The following is a 21812-nucleotide window of genomic DNA, read 5'->3' as shown; positions in this document are numbered from 1 at the left end:
GGGCCTCACGGTTGCATAATGCGGCGGGCACTGCGTGAGGCTGGTTTCACAGAGCAGCGAGTACCGCCCGCTTCCGGCGGTGGGAGGATAACGGGCCGCTGTGCTCTAGGCCCGCTCTGGCCCATGCGACTGCCCTGGCAGACCATCATCTTTTTTTTCAGTAATCCAGAAGTTTTTATTTTGCTACTGCCGTCCTATGCCTGTCCGAGTGTCCGTTATATGAGTAATAAGTTTTGTCATCCTCAGCGCCTGATCATGTCGTCACACAGCGCCGACTTTACAAGATATTTCTGGGCATGTAAGATATTTGCTTCCCAACAATCACACCGACTCTTTTTTTTAGAGATCTATCACACCGACTCTTGAGGAGAAGTTCAGTATAGGCAAAATCTTAATTGCAGTGTTGCAGCTTAACCCGGTTCCTTCGCTAGATGCAATATCAGCAACGTCTCAAGAGTTCAGTTCCTCTGATACGCGCAAAGAAATACAGAATGTTCCAAATAACATAGGCAGCCTTCTATAGAAATATATACATCAAAGAAGAAACAAAGTAGAACCAGCAATATGCTGGCGACCGAAAATGCGTTCTCACCAAATGTCTGCATTTTGTTCTGACACTCGTCTTTTTCAGTACCTAGCAGTTAGTATACTACTGCTTCAACTGCCATTCACATTTCCTTCTCTCTAAAAGTTCAAGATGAGCAGAGGACATTCCGCAGATGATATACTTCAACTGAATAAGCACAAGCAATCAAGCATACAAGTCCATCTGAAAGCACCCGGACAAGACCAACAAAAATTCAATTCAACAAAGCATGCAAACAATTCAGAGAGGATTCCTCCATGATTTTTTTTTTGAATGGTTCCTCCATAATTGCATGCACTTCCTATAAATCAAATCAACAAAGTTTTTATTTCTGAAAAAGTACATCATAAATTAGCGCAGCGCAGAAACGCCTCCACGGTCTTGATGCTCACACTGACAATTAAAAAGAGTATCATTGTACTAGACCGCTTTCTAGCGTAAATGGTATACCTCCAGACCATGCTTCTACCATGTAAATCAGTAAATGGTATAACAAGGTGGATAACTGCTACAGAGCAGCGAGTACCGCCTGCCTCCAACCGTAGGAGGATAACGGGCCGCTGTGCTCCAGGCTCGCTCTGGCACATGCGCCTGCCCTCTCAAACCACCATTTTTTTCCCTTATCCAACACAACAGTTTTTATTTTGCCACCGGCTTAATAGGGTGTCAATGTGTCATGCTGAAAGTCTTATGCCTGTCAGTCAGAGGACAAAGCTTTTGTGTGGGACAGTGCTCCATCCATGAACATGAGTAAGTTGAACAATCATTCCCCCATAGAATCGTTAGCATCAAAAAATGATGTTGACTATGTTATAGAGAAATGGCATATGGTTGACCTTAGTAAATAAAGTCATAACCGGCAGCAAGCTTCGACATTTAAACAAGCAGCCAGAAATTTACCAAAACAATTTGACCATTATGAGTTAAAAAAAAAACTAGCTTGTGACTAGTTTAGATAATATGTAATCTTGTAATATCATATCAGAACCTTCAGTAACAATAAAATTTTAGAGGATAGAGTCCTAATGCACAGGGGCAAATGACTAAACAAATGTTCCATAACAGGAACGCGTCACAGTGGTTAGCAAAATGTAAATGCCGCACAACTGCCCTGGCGGTCGAAACAAGAAGAGAAACGGAATATGTGAAAAACGATGAATAGGCCCCTGAAGTGTACTGAATAAACAGTAGGTGAAGATTAATTCGAATATACATAAAGCCTCTTTCTGGAAGAAAAAACAAATACACAGAAAACCATGCAGCCCTATATAGAAATGGAGGTTTGCAGTGAAAAGCAATAATGGAAGAGAGGCGGAGGCTCCTCGTCAGGCATACGCAACGCACCTTGTTAGCATCAGAGTTAGAGTCAGCGGTCAGCACACGCTGGGAGGAGCCTCTTCAGAAACTTTTTCATGCTCGATTCTGTTTCTTCGTGCTGGAACTCTGGTGCTTGAATGCATTTGATCGCAATAGAGGAGAGCAAGTGGAAATACTCCCCACCTTCTCTGCAACGCCTTTGCAACTCGGGGCAGCCAGTTATCATCAGGGATCTGATGGCTGGGGGCCACTGGACGGGACCCAGCTGGAATTTCTCTCCACCAGGGCCTTGAATCTGCAACTGCTCAAGGGACGCAAGGTGATTCATACCATCTGGTAGAGCTTTCAGGTCATAGCAGCGATCCACATAGAGAACTGTCAGCTTCGTTAGATCTCCAAGGTTTGAAGGTAGTGCCACAAGATTTTTGCACTGGCTAATCTTCAATTCCTCAAGGGACGCAGGCAACTTGGGAAGCTCCAGTAAACTGCAACATTGGCAAATATGTAACTTCTCCAGATGGGGCAGCGGTAGGGTCTCCTCAGAAGATGAACCCCTCCCTTCCAGGTTGGTACACAAAGAAATATGCAGAAAGCTGAGGCGAACCAAGCTCTGGAACTCCTCCATTGGCCAACGGACAAGGTTGCTGCATTGTTGAAGCCACAATTCTTCCACAGAGGCAAAGCATTTCCAAAGCCTAAGTTGCAATTTTGACAGTCCCACTGTTGTGATGAAGCAGTTGGGACCACAAAGCTTCAACACCCGAAGGGTTTCCGCATTTTTTCGGGTTTTCTGATCCTCAGGAGGCAGCATCATCATGTTTGCGAGGGACCAAACCGTTAAACTGACAAGACATGGCCAAAATCCCAAAGGCATGTTTGTAGACATAGTACCTTCTCCATCGCACTGGAGGTCACACAATGCTGTTAGATGTGCGAGTGAACTCACTGGAAGACTGCAACAATTTGTTATGTTCAGGTCTTTTAGAACGGGGCTGTCTGGGATACTCGCAAGTTTTGGGCAATCCTTCATTTTTAACAATTCAAGCACCGGGAACAGTACCAGCCTGTTAGGATCAGTTAAACTGGTTTCTACCCATACCTCCAAGTTTGGCAACTTATGTAAGGTCATTTCCTTTAACATTGGGAAAATTTGAACAGGGGTACTGTATCCTTCACCTTCCATATGAAGACTGTTACATAATGTGGTCAGGCTACCCATGTCATAAAGAAACAAATTCTCAAGAGAAGTTGACAGCCATACTAAAGGTATATTCTTACATCTTGGACAGTTGGACATTTTTAACTTTCTTAGACACTGAAACATCCCAGGCTCTCTCATCCAGTGTGATATTTCGAGGCCACCATATCCATGTACCGCCAGAATTTGGAGTTTACTATGAGGTGTAAGAGACTCCAACACTTGCTCCTCATTACATGCCTCATCTTCAGGCATGTCATATTTTCTGCGGCCCCAATGCATCAACAGTTCAACTATATTCAGCTTTTGGTGGAGATTGGCTTTTTTTGCATCATTTTCACTATTTATTTTTCTCAAATTGTACAGTTCCAACCTCTTTCCAAGACGGTGCAGATCTTCGAGCTCATCAATGCCACGGCAAACTTCAGTATCCACAACAAAATTTGTTAGTGTACGAAGGTTGCTCAGTAGCTTAATATTTGGAGGCATTCGTTCCAAACTACCACATCCAAAAAGATAAAGGTGGACCAGCTTCCTCATAGTACTCATATCTTCTGGTAAGTGTTGTAGGATCGAGCAATCATTGAGCCTCAAACATTGCAAGTTATACAGCGCACATATTGAATCTGGCAATCTGTCAATGCCAGACCTGGAAAGGTCAAGATACCTTAAATGTTTTCCGCTTATGACCCGGTTATGGATAATAGAAGGATTGTAGCAATGCAACACTCTTAATGATGTCAGTCTTAACTCCTTAAGATTCTTGGGTAATATTAATGGCTCTAAAAAGGTGCGGAGATATACAGTGTCTTTCAACACACCATTGTTTTGCTCCTCTTCATCATACTTTAAAGTTGTCATGTGATGAGCATGTTTGACCGATCCTTTCTGCTGAATCAGTTCTTCTACAGTTGCACATTCATCTGTAACATGTTTCGCTAGGTCATGCATTAAATCATGCATTTTACATCCAATTGCCTCATAGCTTGTGTCGTTACCGATGCAATACCATTTCTTTATTTTCAATTCTTGTAAGAAGGATCTACAAACCAAATCATAGAAAATGGATTCTCCCTTCTATGTCAACCTTGTTGTGTCATCGTCTTGAATAAAACCATTTGCCATCCAAAGTTGGATCAATAGATCCTTCTCCATCTCATAGCCCTTCGGAAAAAGTGCGCAGAAGCCAATTCAATGACCGATTTCACAAGAGAACAAGCTTCGAAGTTTTCTGAAACACAGTGCCACATGTTCAACTGGAAATGTTGCTGGACCCTGTGGTCATTGTACACCATCTTGGCAAGAGTCGTCTTGCCCAAACCTCCCATCCCAAAGATTGGCAGAACCTGAACCTTCTGATTATCTTGCTGGTCAAGCAAAAGCTTCACCACCAACTCCCTGTCGGCGTACCTGCCAAAGATCTCTGCATATTCACTCAGTGCTGCGTGTGTCTGCCGACAAGGAACCTGTGGCTGCTCCACACTGTTCAGGAGGCCAAACGTGTTCATCTCTTCGACAAGTTCATTAATCTTCTCAAGGACGTTTCTCAGCTTCCTGCTCATCGTAAGACGGAAGAGAAGTGGGCTGTCCGATGTGAAGTGGATAAGTACCTTGCGTGTCTTGGACACGCCGATCTTGGCCTGGGAGCGCAGAGCCTCATACTGGAAGTCATCTAGGACATCGTCAGCCTCATAGGCAACGGTCCTGAAGTCCATCATCCACCTCTTGACGTACTGGTTGGTCTCGCTCTTCACCTCGGCGTCGGTCAGCTTGCACTGGACGGCCAACAACTGGCGCTCCAGCTTGCAGCGGTCACCGTCAACGCCACACATGTGGGTCATGGTCTGGATGAGCGCGCTCGCAGCCTTGCTGGCCACGCCTCGCACCACAGGGAGAAGCAGCAATTCTGCCATCTTTCTGTAACCGAGTCTCAGTTGTGAGCACAAAGAGATTGATGTATTCTAGTACAGATTAGGTGAAGACTTGTTGGCAATAATGCAGGCAAAAGAGCTAAATATTAGGTGAAGATGGGTCCAGCAGGGAAGGTAAGGTTAGGTAGTATACTGACACTTATCTTGAGAAAAAAATTAGTGCTCCCTCTAATCTATAATAAGTGTCAGAGGGATTTAGTTCGGAGGGAGTAGAAAAAATCTTCCATTTATTTACTTCCCAACCATCGCATCGACTCTTGAGGAAAAGTTTAGTGTTCCCTCTGATCTATAATAAGTGCCGGGTATTTAGTTCGGATGAAGAGTAAACAAAATCTTCCATTTATTTACTTCCCAACCATCGCATCGACTCTTGAGGAAAATTTTAGTGCTCCCTCTGATCTATAATAAGTGTTGGGAATTTAGTTTGGAGGGAGTAGACAAAATCTTCCATTGTTGCAGCATAATCGAGTTCCTTCACTAGATGCAATTTCAGCAATGGTCTCAAAAAGTTGTTCATATGTTATGCATCAAGAAAAACATAAGGTGTCAAGTAAAATAGGCAGCATTTCACAGGAAAATATACGACAAAGAAAAATGGAACCGGCAATATCCTGGCTGCTGGAGATTTGCGAATTAATCAGGCAGAGTAACTTGTATCAAATGATAATAGAGGTGTTCTATAAAATGTCTGATGTTGTTCCATCACTTGTCTTTTTGAGTGACTAGCAGTTCATAGTAGACTACTGCTTGAACCGCCATTTACGTTCCTTTCTCTGAATGAAGTCAAGTTGGGCAAAGGAAAACTTTGCAGATATACTAGAATAAGTACAGGCATACAGGTACATTCTGGCATCACAGTTTCTATCAACCAAAATAACATAGGATTTTATTCCCCCAAAAAATACGTAACAAATTGGCACAACACAAAAACACCTCCATGCTCTCATCAACAATTCAAAAGAGTACGCTCCCAGTGTAAAGGGTATACCTGAGTCTGGAACTCTGTTTCTACCATGTAAATGAAGGCAACACATGAGATGGGTATGAGCTATGTTTGCAACACAATGCACTGACGGCATCATCTCCAGCACTTTCTCCGAATTCGTTGAGTCCAAGTTCAGCCGCATGGATTCCTGCGGTGACGAAAGCAGATGCCATTCCTGCTCTGTTGGCTCCTTTGATGTCGTGGTGCAGCGAATCCCCAACGGTGATACATTCGTGGGCTTCAACACCTGCTACAGACATTGCTGAAGTATAGATAACCTGACAAAGCACCAGCATATGAGTACCTTGCAAGGTCAGTTGCCACACAAGAACTAAAATACCAAGAGAAGACAATTAAGATCAAGCAACCAACTACAGCTGCAATCACAAGTTCACAACCCTGTGAATGCCATTTCAACTTTGTATCATGTTTAAGTAGTTCAATTATTCACTTAATCTGGAAAAGGTAGACATGTCATGTATTACCTTATCAGGCTTTCCCATCCACTTTACTTCACCGCCAAGACTTTCATATTTTGCTGCCAGAGTGCCTAAAAGAGAAACAGATTGAGCTTTTCTCTTCTATCACAACCACCAGCTAAACAACTGTTATATGTTATCTAGTAACTGTTAAATAATCAGTGTGTGATCAAACGAATTAACCCACCAGGCATGACACGCAGCTCTCGAGCTTCAACAGTGACATAATCTGGATTAGCTACCACCATTGGGAGTCGTTTTTCACTACCAATCACTAGAACCTGCTCAAGCTCCTCAAGGCTTTTGGGAAGCGGATCACCTGAAGGCAAACCCAGGGCTTCGGTGCCATGGACTAGTATAAACTCTGCATCATCAACATTGCTCACAACTTGCAAACCAAGGCCCTAATAGGAGAATACAAGTAATGCTGATTAGGTCAAATACATTTGCAGTGCAAATACAACAAACAGATTTGATAAATAATGATGAAAAATCATTTGTCATGGAATCTTGTATACCTCATAATAGTAGTAATGCATTTGGATATTCAATGCTTGCCGTTATTAATACTTATCCAAATATGTCAGATGACCGACCTCAGCCATTAAATGGGAAAATATACCATGCCAATACTCGGAAGAAACAACTATTATAGCAAAAATAACAGGACAACAAACCTCCAGAGAAATTGCTCCTCGGCTGCCCCATGTCAGATGTATACACTTCCTTCCAAGAGCCGCAAACCATGGGTCATCCCTCCTATTTTTACAAAATCAAATCAGAAATTCACCTTAAGTTTATGAGTAAGTTTCATCAAATAAAAAGCAGAAGAAAACATCAGCATGAAGCTTACTTCTGAAGGTACTGATGCGTGAGCTCCCCGCTAGTGATCGCTCCAAGGAAACAAGACGTGTCGAACCCAAGGCTGCTCAGCTTCTCCATGGTCACCGACGACCGCCTCGACGAGTTGCTGATTATCACCATCTTCGCACCATTCCCGGCGAGCTTCTCCACTGAAACATCCATACCTCAGTAAGCTATCACGTTGCAGCACAAAGAGGCAATGGTAAACTGAAGATAAACTGATGTGTCTGGACCAACGTACATGCCAAGATGGCGCCAGGGTAGGGTTTCTTCCCGTCATGAAGAACACCAAACTGGTCCAGGAACCATGCCTGCCAGACAAACTCAGGTGTGAACAAACTATAGCTGCATCGAATGGCATGGATGCGTTCACGGGTGTTGGGTGTTCTACATGATGAACACAAACAGATGCTATGTGCAGAGGAATCAGGTCTCCCAGTTTTTTCCCCAATTTCTGCTGAAATTCCGGACTCCCTGTGATCCTATGGGTGATTCCGTTATCCAAATTAGCAGCGCAGGAAGAATCCATGGCTGATCCTAGGCTCCTAGCGCTGCTGCTACTCGGAGGATGAGCAAAACGAGGGGAGATTCAGTGTGAAGAGAGCGGGGAGCTTGCCTTGAAGCGGCCGGACTCGGCGAGGGGTCGGATCCCGGCCAGCCTCTCGAACACCGGCGCCGGCGCAGATGACATTTCCCACCGCCGCCGCGCGACGAGATTACGCTTGCGGTAGGTGAAGGGTGGAGACGAGCAGGCAGAGGCAACTGTGGGGGTGGGGCTCGTTTGGAAGGGTGAGGCAACCAGGCCGCGAAGCAACCAGGCAGTGGCTGGGTCGAGACTTCAGCAAAGGAGCTAACGAACGGCATGTCGCCGCTCGACTCCGGCGTATCGCCGGCCTCACGGCCACCGACGGCAATCGTGACCTTGACCTTGCACAAGGATGCAAGTATGCTGCTTGCCGCATTTTTACTTGAAACGAATTGTAATGATGCAGTAGTTCAGCACTAAAATTTCTGTCAAAAGAAAAGTATTCTCAAAAATCTGGAACAGCACAGTAGGTAGCAGCCAGATGAATGGGTCTTGTTGCAATTATCATCAAACTTCACATCTTAACTTCTCAAGCCAGTCTGACAGTGCGAGTGAACATTAGATTCAGTAAATCACGGCAGATGATATGCGCATATGACCAACCAGGGATGAGAACAGTTTCTGCTATTTCACGATCTGATGATCCCCAACTCTTGGGCACGGTTTCAAAAACAAAGGTACACTCAGCTATGCTATTACAAAACAGATAAGGTAACGGATCCATGTCTTGTTTGCAAGATGGCAGGTGCAGACCCTCAGTTCAGCTTCTCGATTAACTCGTTGATCTTGTCGCCACGGTTGCCTGTGTCGCCACCAGCCTTGAAGGGCTTCTTCTTCATCTGCAGCCTCCTCTCTGGGCACTTGAGCTTGAATGGCATGAGGAAGCTCGACGTTTCTCTGAAGTGCGGCCCGACCGTGGAGATCTCGTGCACCACGTCTTCCAAACATATGACGCCGTGCTCGCCTAGAGCCTGTTTTTAGCAAAGAACATATGTTTTAGTGTCCATTACAAAATCAGGAGAAACTAATTCAGAAATTAGCTCTGCCATATTAATGCAAGTACCAATGAAGATAATTTCACAAAATAAAGTGTTGTAGTGCGCTTAAGTTTGGAGCATCTGAACCTAATAAATATTATTGGTTAATAACTGGATACGGAAGGAATTCAAGTTTAGTATCAATGGTGAAAGTGGCTAGATAAAACTAACAGACATATACTACCAGGATATGCCTTATTCTTATTGATTAAAACTTCCCACGTTTATTGTTTGGTTTGCCATAGACATTAGACATATTCACTAATGTCCTCGAAGCTTTACGCGGATTCCAGAACCTCAATCTTCAGAAGATGTCACAGAAACATACCTTCTCGATTAGGTCATTGCTGGTGAGGGGGAACGGCTCCCTGTCGAAAAACCCACGACCCTTCTTGTAAATAAGCTCCTTCACATTCTTCAAATTCGGGAACCTACAATCACACAGCAATCAACATAACTTAAGCACCAACTAGTAAAACAATGGATCAAGTTGCATTTCAAGCAGCACAGATGCAGACTGGAGTTACCCACCCGTATGTGACAAACAGGTCAACCGCAGCGAGCCTCTTGAGATTAGCCTCGGTGGCCCTGAGGAAGACGCCGGTGAGGACCTGCGTGAGCCGCAGCTTGGCCAAAATCTTCCTGATGTCCGGGTGCACGTCCGTGGTGCTGCAAAATCACACGCAACAGAAAAAGAATCCATGTTAATCGGCGAGGTTCCACCACCAGCCAAAGGGAGAAGAAGCAACAATCTCTGGTAGCTTACCCGGGGATGCGGATGGCGAAGATGAGGTTGGCGTCGACGGCCTCGGCGGGGCGCAGCTTGCGGACCCTGAGGCGCGTCCGCATCCGGTTGAGGTCGAGCTCCTTGTTGCGGAACTCGCGGACGAAGTCCTCGGGCCGCTTGATGGCGCCCTTGGCGTCGTTGCGGCGGCGCTGGCGCTTGGCCGCCTTGCGCTCGCGGTTCTTGATGGCCCAGTCCTCGTTCACCTTCCGCTTCTTCAGCACCGTCTCCTTGACGAAGGCCAGCTGCTGCGTCCCCTCCTCCTCCGCCATGGCCGTCGGCGGCGCAGCGCGGGGTTCTCTTGGCGGTGTGGGAGGCGGCGGCGGTCGGGGAGCGGAGGGTTTGGGAGAGAAGAATCGAGAGGAATTTTCCCTGCTGGGGTCTTAAGCTCTTGCAGAGATCCATTCGTGGGCCAGGCCGGGCCGATGCGAAACCGACCTCAGAAGCGATATGGGCTTGTGGGCCGTACTGGCCCACTTGGAAGAAAACGTAGTCTTCTCGCAAAAAATAAAAAAAGCTGCCCGTTCCGTGCTGGCGGCGCCGTTCCCGTTCCGTTGCGTTTTGGTCGTAGTCGTACAAAACCTTCTTGCTCGTGGTCCATGGCTGACCCGGCGACACCCCCTTCTTCCTCGCACGCCAAGCGGCGAACCCCTCTCGTCGTCGCCGTCTTCTCGCCTCTGCTGCTGGCTGCTACGGCGGGCGGCAGCCTGCGATCATCTCCGCGGCCCTCGCCGTGGGCAAAGGTACACCTACGCGAGTACTAGCACGGCAACTGTTTGGAGATATTACTCGATCGGTTAGAAATTTGGGGAATGGAATTGCAGGTTACATCACTTGTTGTAACATTTTGGGATAGGGAGATCTCCTACTGTAAGTGCATGATTAGGTACAATTAACATTTAAAGCTTCATTAAATATCTTGGGGTTGACCTCCTATGTGGAATGAGCTGAATACTGGCGTCAAGTAAGCCATGACATCACCATTAGTGTTTAACAGAATTTTCCTTAAATTGGAAATGTTTTGCTATGTAATTTGACCTTGGATCATTTGGTGCTTATGATTTTGTTCGCTCTGCTCATTCAGGTTTTAAGTTATTGTAAGCTTAGGACTGTCCAGTATGTCTGGGGGTAACATCGATGCAGCAGCCAAGGAGATGGAGGCATTACATGTTGGGAAAGCTCAGGAAACCAAAGTAAGCAGTAATCTAACTTTCCCCTGAACTGAACCGTTAAAGTTGTTCGTCCCAATATGGTGCATGGTTGCTTCTGCATATTTCATACTTTTATGTTGGTACATGGAGTAAATTTTGGGAATGAAAAAGAAGAAGTTAAGAGCCATTCAGCATATTTATTGATACTATTCTGCTTTGTACAATTGGTCTTCTCATAGTCACGAAAATTACATGCTGTTCTTGCGATGATTTTTTTTTCATTGCCTCACTAGTAAACTTGATTGCATTCTGTTCAAACTTTGTCTCAATCTGTTTGTGTAACTTGTCCCTGAATTCTCCCAGTAGTTGTTATGAAGCTTTTCTGACTACATGGCATGGCTAGGGCTAGCCTTTCTATACCTCAGTTAGAAATGATCACGACACTCCTTCAACTGATGGCAATTACTGTGCTTGCATTGCATGGATTTCTGAACCTCATTTATCATCCTTCTCTTAAATGATGACCCGTTCCACTTGCAGCACTGTTGCATATTTTCTTTGCTGGTAAATAAGCTTCCCATTTTTGCAGCAGGAGAATGCGAATAAGGTGGCTAGTGTAGAAGATGTAATGTCACCAAAAGAACTCAAAGTTTCAGATAGCAATGATGGGGCTCCCGGAGGTCAGTCATCGCCACCAGAAGATGGAGATGATGCGGAACATGGAGCAGCAGGTGACAACTCTACTTTTCAAGTTCTCATTGCAGTTTCTCATCTAGAGTTGGACCAGTGAAGCTTCGGCTTTTCTGTTTAGCATTTGGGAAATGGTATGTGAATCATGTGATTACTTATTATTCAAACTTGTGTCTTCGAAATGGAAAGCTTCAGTGTCTGCGAAGAAGAAAAAGAAGAAAAGCAAAGCCAAGTAGGTTCCATTTTCGACTCAGACATTTGATTGTCATGTTTGGCTTGCTATGTTTTAAAAGCATACGACGTGTTTTCTGTAGTAGAAAGAAGGACCCTCTTCAGCAGACAGATCCTCCATCAATCCCTATTGATGAGCTTTTCCCTTCAGGAGATTTTCCTGTGGGTGAAATCCAGGAATACAAGGATGCGTAAGTATAACCCTATCAACAATAGCTGTTTTGCGGCTGTAATGAATTGTCAAATGATAACAATATGGTGTTGTTTATCTTCATCAAAACAGGCCACTCTGATACCTGGGTTAAAATTGCATGAGTTTAACTTCTGAAAACGATGCAGAAATAGTATTTTGCTTCATTTGTTTGTAATGATGGATGCTGCAAAATAATTCTCTTCCATAGATTAATCATTTTATTTCTATTCAGTAATTTATGGAGAACAACTAGTGAAGAAAAGAGGGAACAGGAACGACTACAAAAGCCTATATACAATTCTGTTCGCCGAGCAGCAGAAGTTCATAGACAGGTTTAGAATATACTGGCTTTGTATTTTTGCAGCATTTTTTAATTTTTTGTCGTTTTCTAAAACTCTACAATGTATGCTATTGTTTGCTAGGTGCGTAAATATATGAGGAGTGTTGTGAAGCCTGGGATGTTAATGATTGAACTATGCGAGACTTTGGAAAACATGGTTCAGAAACTTATAAAGGAGAATGGACTGCAAGCTGGTATTGCTTTTCCAACAGGATGCTCCTTGAATTGGTACGTTTATTCCTCTAGAGAGCTTCCTTATTCCTCTAGAGAGCTTCCTATTACTACATCCCTTCTTACATTGACGACAAAATTTCAATGCTTAGGGTTGCAGCTCACTGGACTCCGAATTCTGGTGATAGAACTGTACTACAGTATGATGATGTGATGAAGCTGGATTTTGGGACACATATAGATGGTCTGTCTGTTATACTATGTTCCATTATTTCTTCATGATTGTTTGGCATACATTTTGTAGGATTTTGTCTTTGTAAGTATGAAATCATGATATTTCTAATTGTAAAGTCTAACATGATCGTGTGATTATTCCAGGGCACATAGTTGATTCTGCATTTACGGTTGCGTTCAATCCCATGTTTGATCCATTGCTTCAAGCAACGAGAGACGCCACAAACACTGGAATCAAGGTAATTTTACATATTTTTGTTCACTCTTCGACGGCTGTGTTTATTTGATGCCAAGCGACTTGGATATACTGAAGGAATGCTTCCCATAGGAACCTTGGGACATCTTATTCCTGATAGCAGCTCTAGTTTTTTGTTGAAGCTTCCTGCTTTTGATTACTCCATTATAGTCTTTATAAGTTTACATGTTATGGCGTACTGTTATCTCTCCATCAGTTTGTGTACAGTGATTTGCTTGTGTCTGATTTGACTTTTTTTATAAGTTGTTAATGTTCTGTTACATAGTTCTTTGAAATCCTACTCCCTTAAACCAGGTCTATTCTTTGTTATTCAACAACAGTTGTCCTTCATTTCAGGAAGCTGGAATAGATGTACGGCTTTGTGACGTCGGTGCTGCAATCCAAGAAGTCATGGAGTCATATGAGGTTGAAATTGATGGAAAAGTTTTCCAAGGTGCTTGCATTTTCATTATTTTTTCTTAAATTCAGCACTAATGAAGCTGTGTGACAGCATGAAGATTCAAAATGCCTGTTTTTTTTGTGACAGTAAAAAGTGTGAGAAACCTCAATGGACACAGCATTGAACCGTACCATATCCATGCTGGGAAATCAGTTCCAATTGTAAAAGGTGGGGAGCAAACAAAAATGGAAGAGGGTGAATTTTATGCAATTGAAACTTTTGGGTCCACAGGTATGTCACTATATGCTTGCGCTCATATTTCAGTACACTAAATGTCCATTTTTTCTTATAGCATTACAGTAGTTTGTAAAAGGGCACTTTCCCTTTTATTTAACTATCATAGCATGACTTTCATGGCTGAACAACCGATATATGTTTTCCCTACTTAGGCTCATGTTAAAATCATGAAAATATTTACATTTACTGTGTCATTCTGTTGACAGGAAAGGGGTTTGTGAGGGAGGACTTGGAATGCAGTCATTACATGAAGAACTTTGATGTTGGGCATGTACCATTGAGGGTTGCCAAATCCAAGCAACTTCTCGGGACAATCAATAACAACTTTGGAACACTTGCGTTTTGCCGTCGTTACTTGGACCGTATCGGTGAGGCCAAGTATCTCATGGCACTGAAAAATCTATGTGATGTTGGCATTGTGCAGGTATATTAAAATATCACCATTTCCACTCAAATGTCTGATTCTTATCATAGTCATGGTTACTCACGGTTTTCTGCCCTGTTTGCAGCCGATCCCTCCATTGTGCGACGTGAAGGGCAGCTATGTGTCGCAATCCGAGCACACCATCTTGCTCCGACCAACCTGTAAAGAAGTCATATCCAGAGGCGCTGACTACTGATTCGTGCCACAGCCTGCCGTAGCTGTATTGGTTGGGCAATCTGTGTTTTCTTTGATCTAATGGCACCTGAGAATCAGACATATAATGCTCATATGCACGGTGGTGTACTCTTAATTGAGAACCTTCTGTTGTTGTTTTTTGGTCTACAATTTGTGCAAACTGGTTTGAAAATTTTGCTACTTGGTTGTATTTGGCTGGATTGCAGTGTAAAGAATAGTCTTACAATTCAGAGAACTTTATCATTAGCATGGGACAGTCGGAAGTTTATGTCTTCATGATATGCGATTTCTTTTTTAGCTGCACAAACTGTTAGAAAGTTTTCTTCTGTTTACAGATCTATGTCCTCGACTAATCACATATTGCTGGAAAAATATTTGTGCTCATTAAAACTTAGTTTAAAATTCTGGTGTGTATACAGTCCTACATAGATATATTTTCTTTGAGAAACATGTACTTGAATGAAACTAATATCTAAATGAAGGAATAGATCACTTGATTATGAATTATTAATCATAATTAATTTAGGCATCGTGAAAGACAAAATGAAGATGGCATAATTATACACCGCACTTATTTGTAGGACGGAAGAAAAATTTGTGTTTTTCATTAATATATACCGATTAATCTTGGTGCCGTGCACGAGAGTGTATTGCGGATGGCCATGCATTCCTCCTATAAAAGCTCCAAGATGACCCGGCCATCTAGGGGGTCTGAGAGGGGCTAATCCATCCGGGCCGTCCATTTCACTGTCACAGTAAATTCCCAATCCCGCTTTTCACCTCAGCCGTCGGATGTGGTAACTTTTTTATCACATTTTGCTTGTCCTATCGAGTCCATGACAGATGGGACCTTATACGTGCGGGGGCCGCCGGTCATAGGCAGCCACACAGGATCGTTCCTGTCACCCTTCTCGTCTAGGGCAGTGAAAACCTAGACGGGGCCAGTCTCTCCTCCCCCAATCCCCATCTCCTCTCCCGTCCTCCAATCATCCCTCTCCATCCTCCTCCCCCAACCCGCGCCGCCGCCTCTCCTCCTCCCAAGCAGGATGCAACCGCATCGGGAAAGCATCCGCGGGGCGCTGCTGCGTGGAGCGCCGGGAGGCGATGTTCGCCGCCGGTCGCGGGCGTCGCCGTGCGAAGAGCAGGTGGAGCCGCATCAGCCGTTGCCTTGGGTCATTGCCATCGTCGCGGCTCCTCCACGACATGGTCGTCGGACAGCGCCATGGAGCACGTCTCCAACAAGTCGCGAATCCGGGACAGGACGTGGATCCGCTCTGGCGACGACCGGAGGCGACGAGATCGCGCGGGGCGGATCCGTGACAGTGGCGACTGGAGGCGAGGGGCTCGCGCGGGGCGGATCCGCGACAGTGGCGACTGGAGGCGCCGGGCATGGCGGAAGATGGGCCAGCGCGGGGCGGATCCACTCCGACGTCGACCAGAGTCGAAGGGGCGCGGCCGGAGACGGGCCAGCCGGAGGTGGAGGAGCAGCGAGGGGGGGCGCTGGGACGGTGGTGGAGGAGCAGTGACGAGCGCGCCGGCCATGGCGCCGCTCGCTGGAGCACATCAGCATCTCATCGCTCGTCAATATTACTTCCCCATGTAAGCTCTCTATTCTCGTTCTTCCTCCTACTTCAATTCATTTTTCGCATGGCCATGATGGTGGATCTGCTTAGCCACGCATGGGTACAGAGAAAATTATAGCCATCTCTTCCATTTATTGGCTTTTTTATTGTTGGAGGTGATGCTAATTCGGTTCACACCGGTGATTATTCTTGTGCTGCATTTGGTAGTTTGCTGCACTTGGATTCAGATAGAAGAGATCCAGTTGCATTAGGATCTTTTTGTGAGAATCAACTTGGTGAAAAAAGGCGTATGATTTGTTTGTTCACTCAATGGACCAGGTGATGACATGCCCTCGCTCGCTGATCTCGAGCTTCAACCATCTCATGGAGGACGCCGTCTGGTAGATGTCCTGTGAAGCCCGCTATGCCACCTCCAGCACTAGGAAATGAGGTGGCTCAGAGGTCCGGCCTCCTCATATCCCTCGTCACCATCTGCGCACTCGTGGCGGCGCACATCGCCCACCAGAAGGACTGCAGGCCCGTCGACTTTGTGAGTGGCGTCATCCTCGTCAAACACAATGCCCGCAACCTACTACTGTCGCAGAGGTTTCTTCTTATGTTTCTTGGCAGCTTGTAGCCTTTGAGGCTCAGATTTGTTTTCCTATGGCTTTCAATATCTCAGTCATCGGGTGTTCATTTGGGCTTATTGGCTGTACTCATTTTGCTGCAGAGTGTATGTTTCAGAGTGATGTGGAAGGGTTGAGCAGCGAATGGGGTTATTTTATGTAATATCCCAGGTAATGGGGTTACAAAAATAGAGGAAACAGATGTGTGCATTGCATTCATGCATAGAAAATCTGGGGAATTTTCGCGCTTTAAAGTAAAACAGATCACGATGAATCGAAGTTTCACTTGACCTTGGTGGAACTGAAGTAGCTCATCAAGTCAAGCGCTACAAACCTCAGTGTGACTTTGTTAAAACCTTGTTTTGGGTAGAGATGAATTGATCTAAGGGGTTAGATCAAATGGAACTAATACTCAACACAACAACACTTTACTCAATGATCAAATGCTTGATCTTATAAAAGATTATAATATGGTAATCCTTACCATAACATATGAACATACATCTATTTGGAAATCAAGTAACAATAAATGGAGCAACCATTCTTCACTTATCTTTTCCATGTCCTAAGACTAATCCTTGATCCTACCATGAACCTCATGGTATTCAATTCTACTTTCGCTCTTGGAAACAAGACAAGGAGAGCAAACCTAGAGATATATATCTTACTCTATTCCATATTATTATACATCAAACCTAGAGAGGTGAGAGTCCTATATTCATTTATTAGGAAGCAATGACAAACCTAGAGGCAAACCTTGGATATACATATCCATATGATCACAACATCATCCTCAAGAGGAATCCTAGAGTATGTTATTGAAGTTCTTTCCCAAATGAGAGAGAGCACTCATACCAATCTTAGCTTTACCTATTTAAGAATAAAGGACAACCATTGAACTAAAGTATTAGGAGTTAAACCATATCATTTGGGAGTGGTGAGTTAGCCAATACCAAATGGAGTAAGATCATATCCATGAATTGATAAAGTAAGGAGGAGATTAATTCAACCAAGATAGCCAAGTGGAGTTTTAGACTTGATATCTATTAAGATATGGTGAATACACCATAAACCCTAGAATAAATCATTCCATTAGAAATACTTTGGGAAGCCAAGCCTTGAACACTATAAATTGAGTGATGATCATAAACCCTAAGAACTTGAGGTAGAGTTATTAAGAACAAGTGGATCATGCCTAATCCATGACCATGCTTTGGAGAAATAGGAGAATAATCCAAATACTAACACTTATATGATTAGTAGATACTATTCACCACATGAAATTATAAGGAGATCAATAATAAACAACCCTAGGCTTAAATCCCAACCTTAACTTGTGAACCACTTGGTGATTACAGGTATAATTCTACCCCATTTACATTCCATTTATTCTTCACCTAAGAAACACAAGAGAACCTTAGAGTTAAACACTATACTTTATGTAGTGAGAAACAATACATCCATGTGACCAAAGTTAACTATAAAAAGAACTTAAATCAATGTAGTTACTCTAATGATAAGTTGGGAGTAATAAAAGAAATTAATTGGTAGAAGATAAAACCAATTCTCAAATCCTTAGTAATTAGAGAAGCACATGAAATATTAAGCAAGTAACCATCTTATCATGGTTAGGGGAGATTAACCCTAGCAAATGCAATAAGATGTCATCTCAATTCTACAAACTAGAATTTTATCTCAACCCTAGTTATGGTATCACTATGGTGATAACCATATAAACCTAGACCATAATTGGGAATTAAATCAATGGCCATTAGGTAAATATCACTAGAACCCTAGTATGGCATATTAATAAAATCTTATGCTTCATTTATTAAACCTGAGGAAAACCATTGTGATACATCTTATAATTAAAACCATAAGTGTAATTATCCACCACTTATCTATTTAATTAAGACCCAACCTTGAGGAGAGTAATATCTACTCTAGGTATTGCAAAGTGTTACTAGACCATCACACTAAGGTTAATTTTAACATGAGTTATCAACAAACCTACAAAACCTTACTAGAAATTGCTCACATAAAATAACATGCAAGTGATTAATTAGTCAAATAGGAACTAAGATATCACAACAACTTCAGAAATACCTTGTGAAGAAAGTATCAACTCCTACATTTCTAAATGAAATAGAATTCATAATAAAAAGAAAATCAAAGTGAAAGTATAATTCATGTCTAATTGCTATTTTGAATAAGCCAACAATATGCAATATAATCCAATACAAAATAATTGTTTCAAACGAAATAAGGGTGTAATAATCATTGCACCAGATCTTAATCAAATTCACAAATGAAGGATCTGCAAAAATAAATAGAATTCAAAGATGAAATTCAAATAGGAAATATAAAAACAGAAAATGAAAACAGAAAAAGGAAAAGAGGAGAAAAACCTTACCTTGGCTCACTTGGCCGTGGCAGCCCAACAGGAGCCCAAGGTCCAGCCCACCTCGGCAGCCCAACAGCACGGCCCAAACCCCAGCCCGTACCCCTTCGTCCAAAATATCGAGGACGAGGTCGTCCTCATCCCCTCCGTGCGCTGGAGGACACGGCGACGCCGTGCTCGTCTTCCCCGTCGTGCTGTCGACCTCCCCTTGCTCCCAGCGGTGACGAGGCTCGCCTCTGGAGCCCTATAAGTAACCCAGGTCGACAAATGAGCTCCGTTTCCTTCCTCCTTCGCTCAAATTCCTCACAGACGAAAAACCTAGCTCGCCGGTCTTGTTCGTCGCCGTCGATTGAAGCATCGTCGAGCCACACTGGGAAGCCACGGAGCTCCGCCAAGCCCCCAGCAACATCCTCGTCGACGCACGCTTGCCGGGAAGCCTCGAGGACCTCGGATTGAGACCTCACCGCCCGCCGGTCACCATCAACTGTCGCCGTTCGCCGTCGCCATAGATCTCCCCTCGCCTCGCCGACCTCACCACTGCGTTCCTGGTGAGCTCACGAGCCTCCCAGTACCCTCGCTTCACTTGATTACACCCTGCATCGTCGCCGCGCCGCTCGCCCGTGTCCGCCGCCGCAGTACCTCGCCGTTGAGCTTGCTCCGGCGACCAAATAGGGGCGGCGTTGGTACCATATTGCTCACGGTGGAGTGCTCGTTCGATTGATGCAAGTAGATCGTCCGCCCGAGCCCGGGAACGGCGGCGCCGTCGCCGAATCCCGCCGGCAGAGAGCTTCCCCGCCATACTCTCGATTTTGACTTGGTCGTGCCCACGTGGCACGTGACCTGGCCCTTGACCCACTAGTCATTGACTGTGGGTAATACCTGTCCGGGTAGCTCTAGTAATTAGTTTCATTTTAATTCAAATACAAAAATCTCTGCAACTTCAAAGAAATCTAGAAATTTCATAAAAGTTCAGAAAAATAAAAATAAGATATCAAAATTCTTAGAAAAGAAAACTCTATCCAATAAAAATATAAAATGAAATTTTTATTTTTAATAAAAATTCACTTATTCAATACTTGTTAGTTAAGCCTTTAATTTTAAATTCTAAAAACCATTCAAAATTCAGAAATTAAGAAACCATTTATAAATTAAATAAAACCAGTAAGCAAATAAAGAAACCATAAAAACTAATTTTCTTTATTTGCAAATCCTATTAAATCATTATTAGGGGATTTAAACCCTAACTAATAATTACCCTATTTAGTAAATTATTTAAAAATAATAAAAAACCAAAGTGAATATTAATTTTATTTCAAAGTTATTAATAACTTCAACTTTAACATGAAGTTATTAATCATAGAATTAATTTGTTAATAGCAAACCCTAAATTCCACATGGAATGATATTATAACCATACCATTTCATGTGACTCCTAAAACCCTAAATTAATTAGGAACCTTAGTTCCATTATTACATATGAACTCTAATTTGCTTCTAACCTAAACCCAAGGTTAGAACAGATGATCATGGTACTTTATTTCAAATTATAGAGCCATCATTAGCAACTAAAAGACATACATATGTTCACATAAAATGTAGAAGACCTATCACCAATATATGGGTATTCCATATATTCATCTTCATCAGACCTAAATAATTAAGTAGGGTCAACCAAGTGCAAACCCTAGTTATTATTACCAAAACCATCATCCTTAAGTACTCATGCTTAGCATCACACCAAAGTGATGAATCCTAATAGCAACCATGCCAGTATCTTACATTACCTAACCATACCCCACTAAACCCTATTAGTGTGAGATAATTATTAATCCTCCTATTTAGAAAACCACCATTCCTTACTTAGTAGATCCAATAATAAACCCTAGATACCACACCAATAATTGAAATACTTCTTATTACCTAAGAAGTATGTTCTTCAAAAGTTATTCTTTTGAAGTAAACAGAGAGTCATCATCAACCCTGACTAACAGGACCTATAAATCTTAGCTATCTATTACTACTAAGATATATCCCCATGATAGCAACCAATAATTGCTTAAGATGCTTATGCTTCACTAAAACCTTACCAGCCCTAATTATTGATGAATCCAACTTGGTTGTGATCCATCTACTACTTACTCCAGAAACTAAATGAAACCATAGTCCACCATAGAACCCCCTCAACCTAATTATCATACTTGTTCTTTACTAAAGAACATGTTCTTCAAAAGTTATTATTTTAAAGTAGTTGATAATTAATCATTAACCATGCCATATAGTACTAAAACTGACCACTGTTCTTTACTTGTTAACATTATGCCAATTATCATTCTTTGTGTGCTCAATTGAATATTATGCTTTATTATCTACCTGTTTATAATACCAAGTAATCACACCTGAGTAAGAACCTTGTATGGAATCACTCTAAAAGTGCAACACACCACTCAATAATCCTAAATCATCGGGGTTAGGACACGCTTAGAGCGATTGCATCTCATTCTTATGCATTATTGCATCTTTGCCAATCTTTTAAACATCGTCCTTACCGGACGATGATGCTATTTCAGAATTTGGAGTTACTACGTATCGAAGACCTTGCCTGCATAATCTTGCGAGTCAAGAAAGGCAAGTTCATCGCTTGCTCATGTCATTTGAGTACTTTTATCAAATTACTTGCAAAGTACTATGGTTATCACGATTGCATAAAAACCAAAACCACTATTTTCATAACTATGAATATGACTATGTGGTGGGCAATGGAACCATGGATTGTGTTGATATGGTGGAGGTTCCATTGCAAGGGTTAATATCCATCTAGGATTAAACAACAAATGTCGCCGGTGATTCTTGTGCCGTAATACCCGTGTTAACCATAAGATCCGGAGTGGGACGGAG

At 43.1% G+C, this 21812-nt stretch overlaps 3 protein-coding genes and 1 pseudogene across 3 annotated transcripts; 1 reads left to right on the top strand and 3 right to left on the bottom strand.

Annotated features, from left to right (window-relative positions):
- Nucleotides 1-1868: 1868 nt before the first annotated feature.
- On the bottom strand, nt 1869-5014 carry LOC124679471 (annotated as a pseudogene).
- An 813-nt stretch (nt 5015-5827) lies between these two features.
- On the bottom strand, nt 5828-8080 carry LOC124679460 (sugar-phosphatase AraL-like). The gene is made up of 7 exons (XM_047215213.1): nt 7977-8080; nt 7602-7671; nt 7350-7509; nt 7174-7255; nt 6684-6900; nt 6503-6567; nt 5828-6295 (listed from the first exon to the last, which is right to left on the bottom strand). The coding sequence occupies exons 1-7, from the start codon at nt 8049-8051 to the stop codon at nt 6041-6043; spliced, it is 924 nt and encodes a 307-aa protein (XP_047071169.1). The 5' UTR covers nt 8052-8080; the 3' UTR covers nt 5828-6040.
- A 337-nt stretch (nt 8081-8417) lies between these two features.
- Nucleotides 8418-10090, bottom strand: LOC124679447 (60S ribosomal protein L7-1-like). The gene is made up of 4 exons (XM_047215205.1): nt 9750-10090; nt 9515-9652; nt 9312-9414; nt 8418-8917 (listed from the first exon to the last, which is right to left on the bottom strand). The coding sequence occupies exons 1-4, from the start codon at nt 10037-10039 to the stop codon at nt 8702-8704; spliced, it is 747 nt and encodes a 248-aa protein (XP_047071161.1). The 5' UTR covers nt 10040-10090; the 3' UTR covers nt 8418-8701.
- Nucleotides 10091-11555: 1465 nt separating this feature from the next.
- On the top strand, nt 11556-14420 carry LOC124679437 (methionine aminopeptidase 2B-like). Its single transcript, XM_047215195.1, has 10 exons — nt 11556-11649; nt 11798-12030; nt 12265-12364; nt 12455-12600; nt 12696-12787; nt 12922-13016; nt 13370-13466; nt 13560-13703; nt 13916-14133; nt 14219-14420. Exons 1-10 carry the CDS (start codon nt 11581-11583, stop codon nt 14327-14329), a joined length of 1305 nt encoding a protein of 434 aa, XP_047071151.1. The 5' UTR covers nt 11556-11580; the 3' UTR covers nt 14330-14420.
- Nucleotides 14421-21812: the final 7392 nt, after the last annotated feature.

The sequence above is a fragment of the Lolium rigidum genome, chromosome 1 (assembly GCF_022539505.1).
Source record: "Lolium rigidum isolate FL_2022 chromosome 1, APGP_CSIRO_Lrig_0.1, whole genome shotgun sequence".
Lineage (NCBI taxonomy): Eukaryota > Viridiplantae > Streptophyta > Magnoliopsida > Poales > Poaceae > Lolium > Lolium rigidum.
Note: the sequence above shows the minus strand (reverse complement) of the source record. Positions and strands in the feature narration are given on the sequence as shown.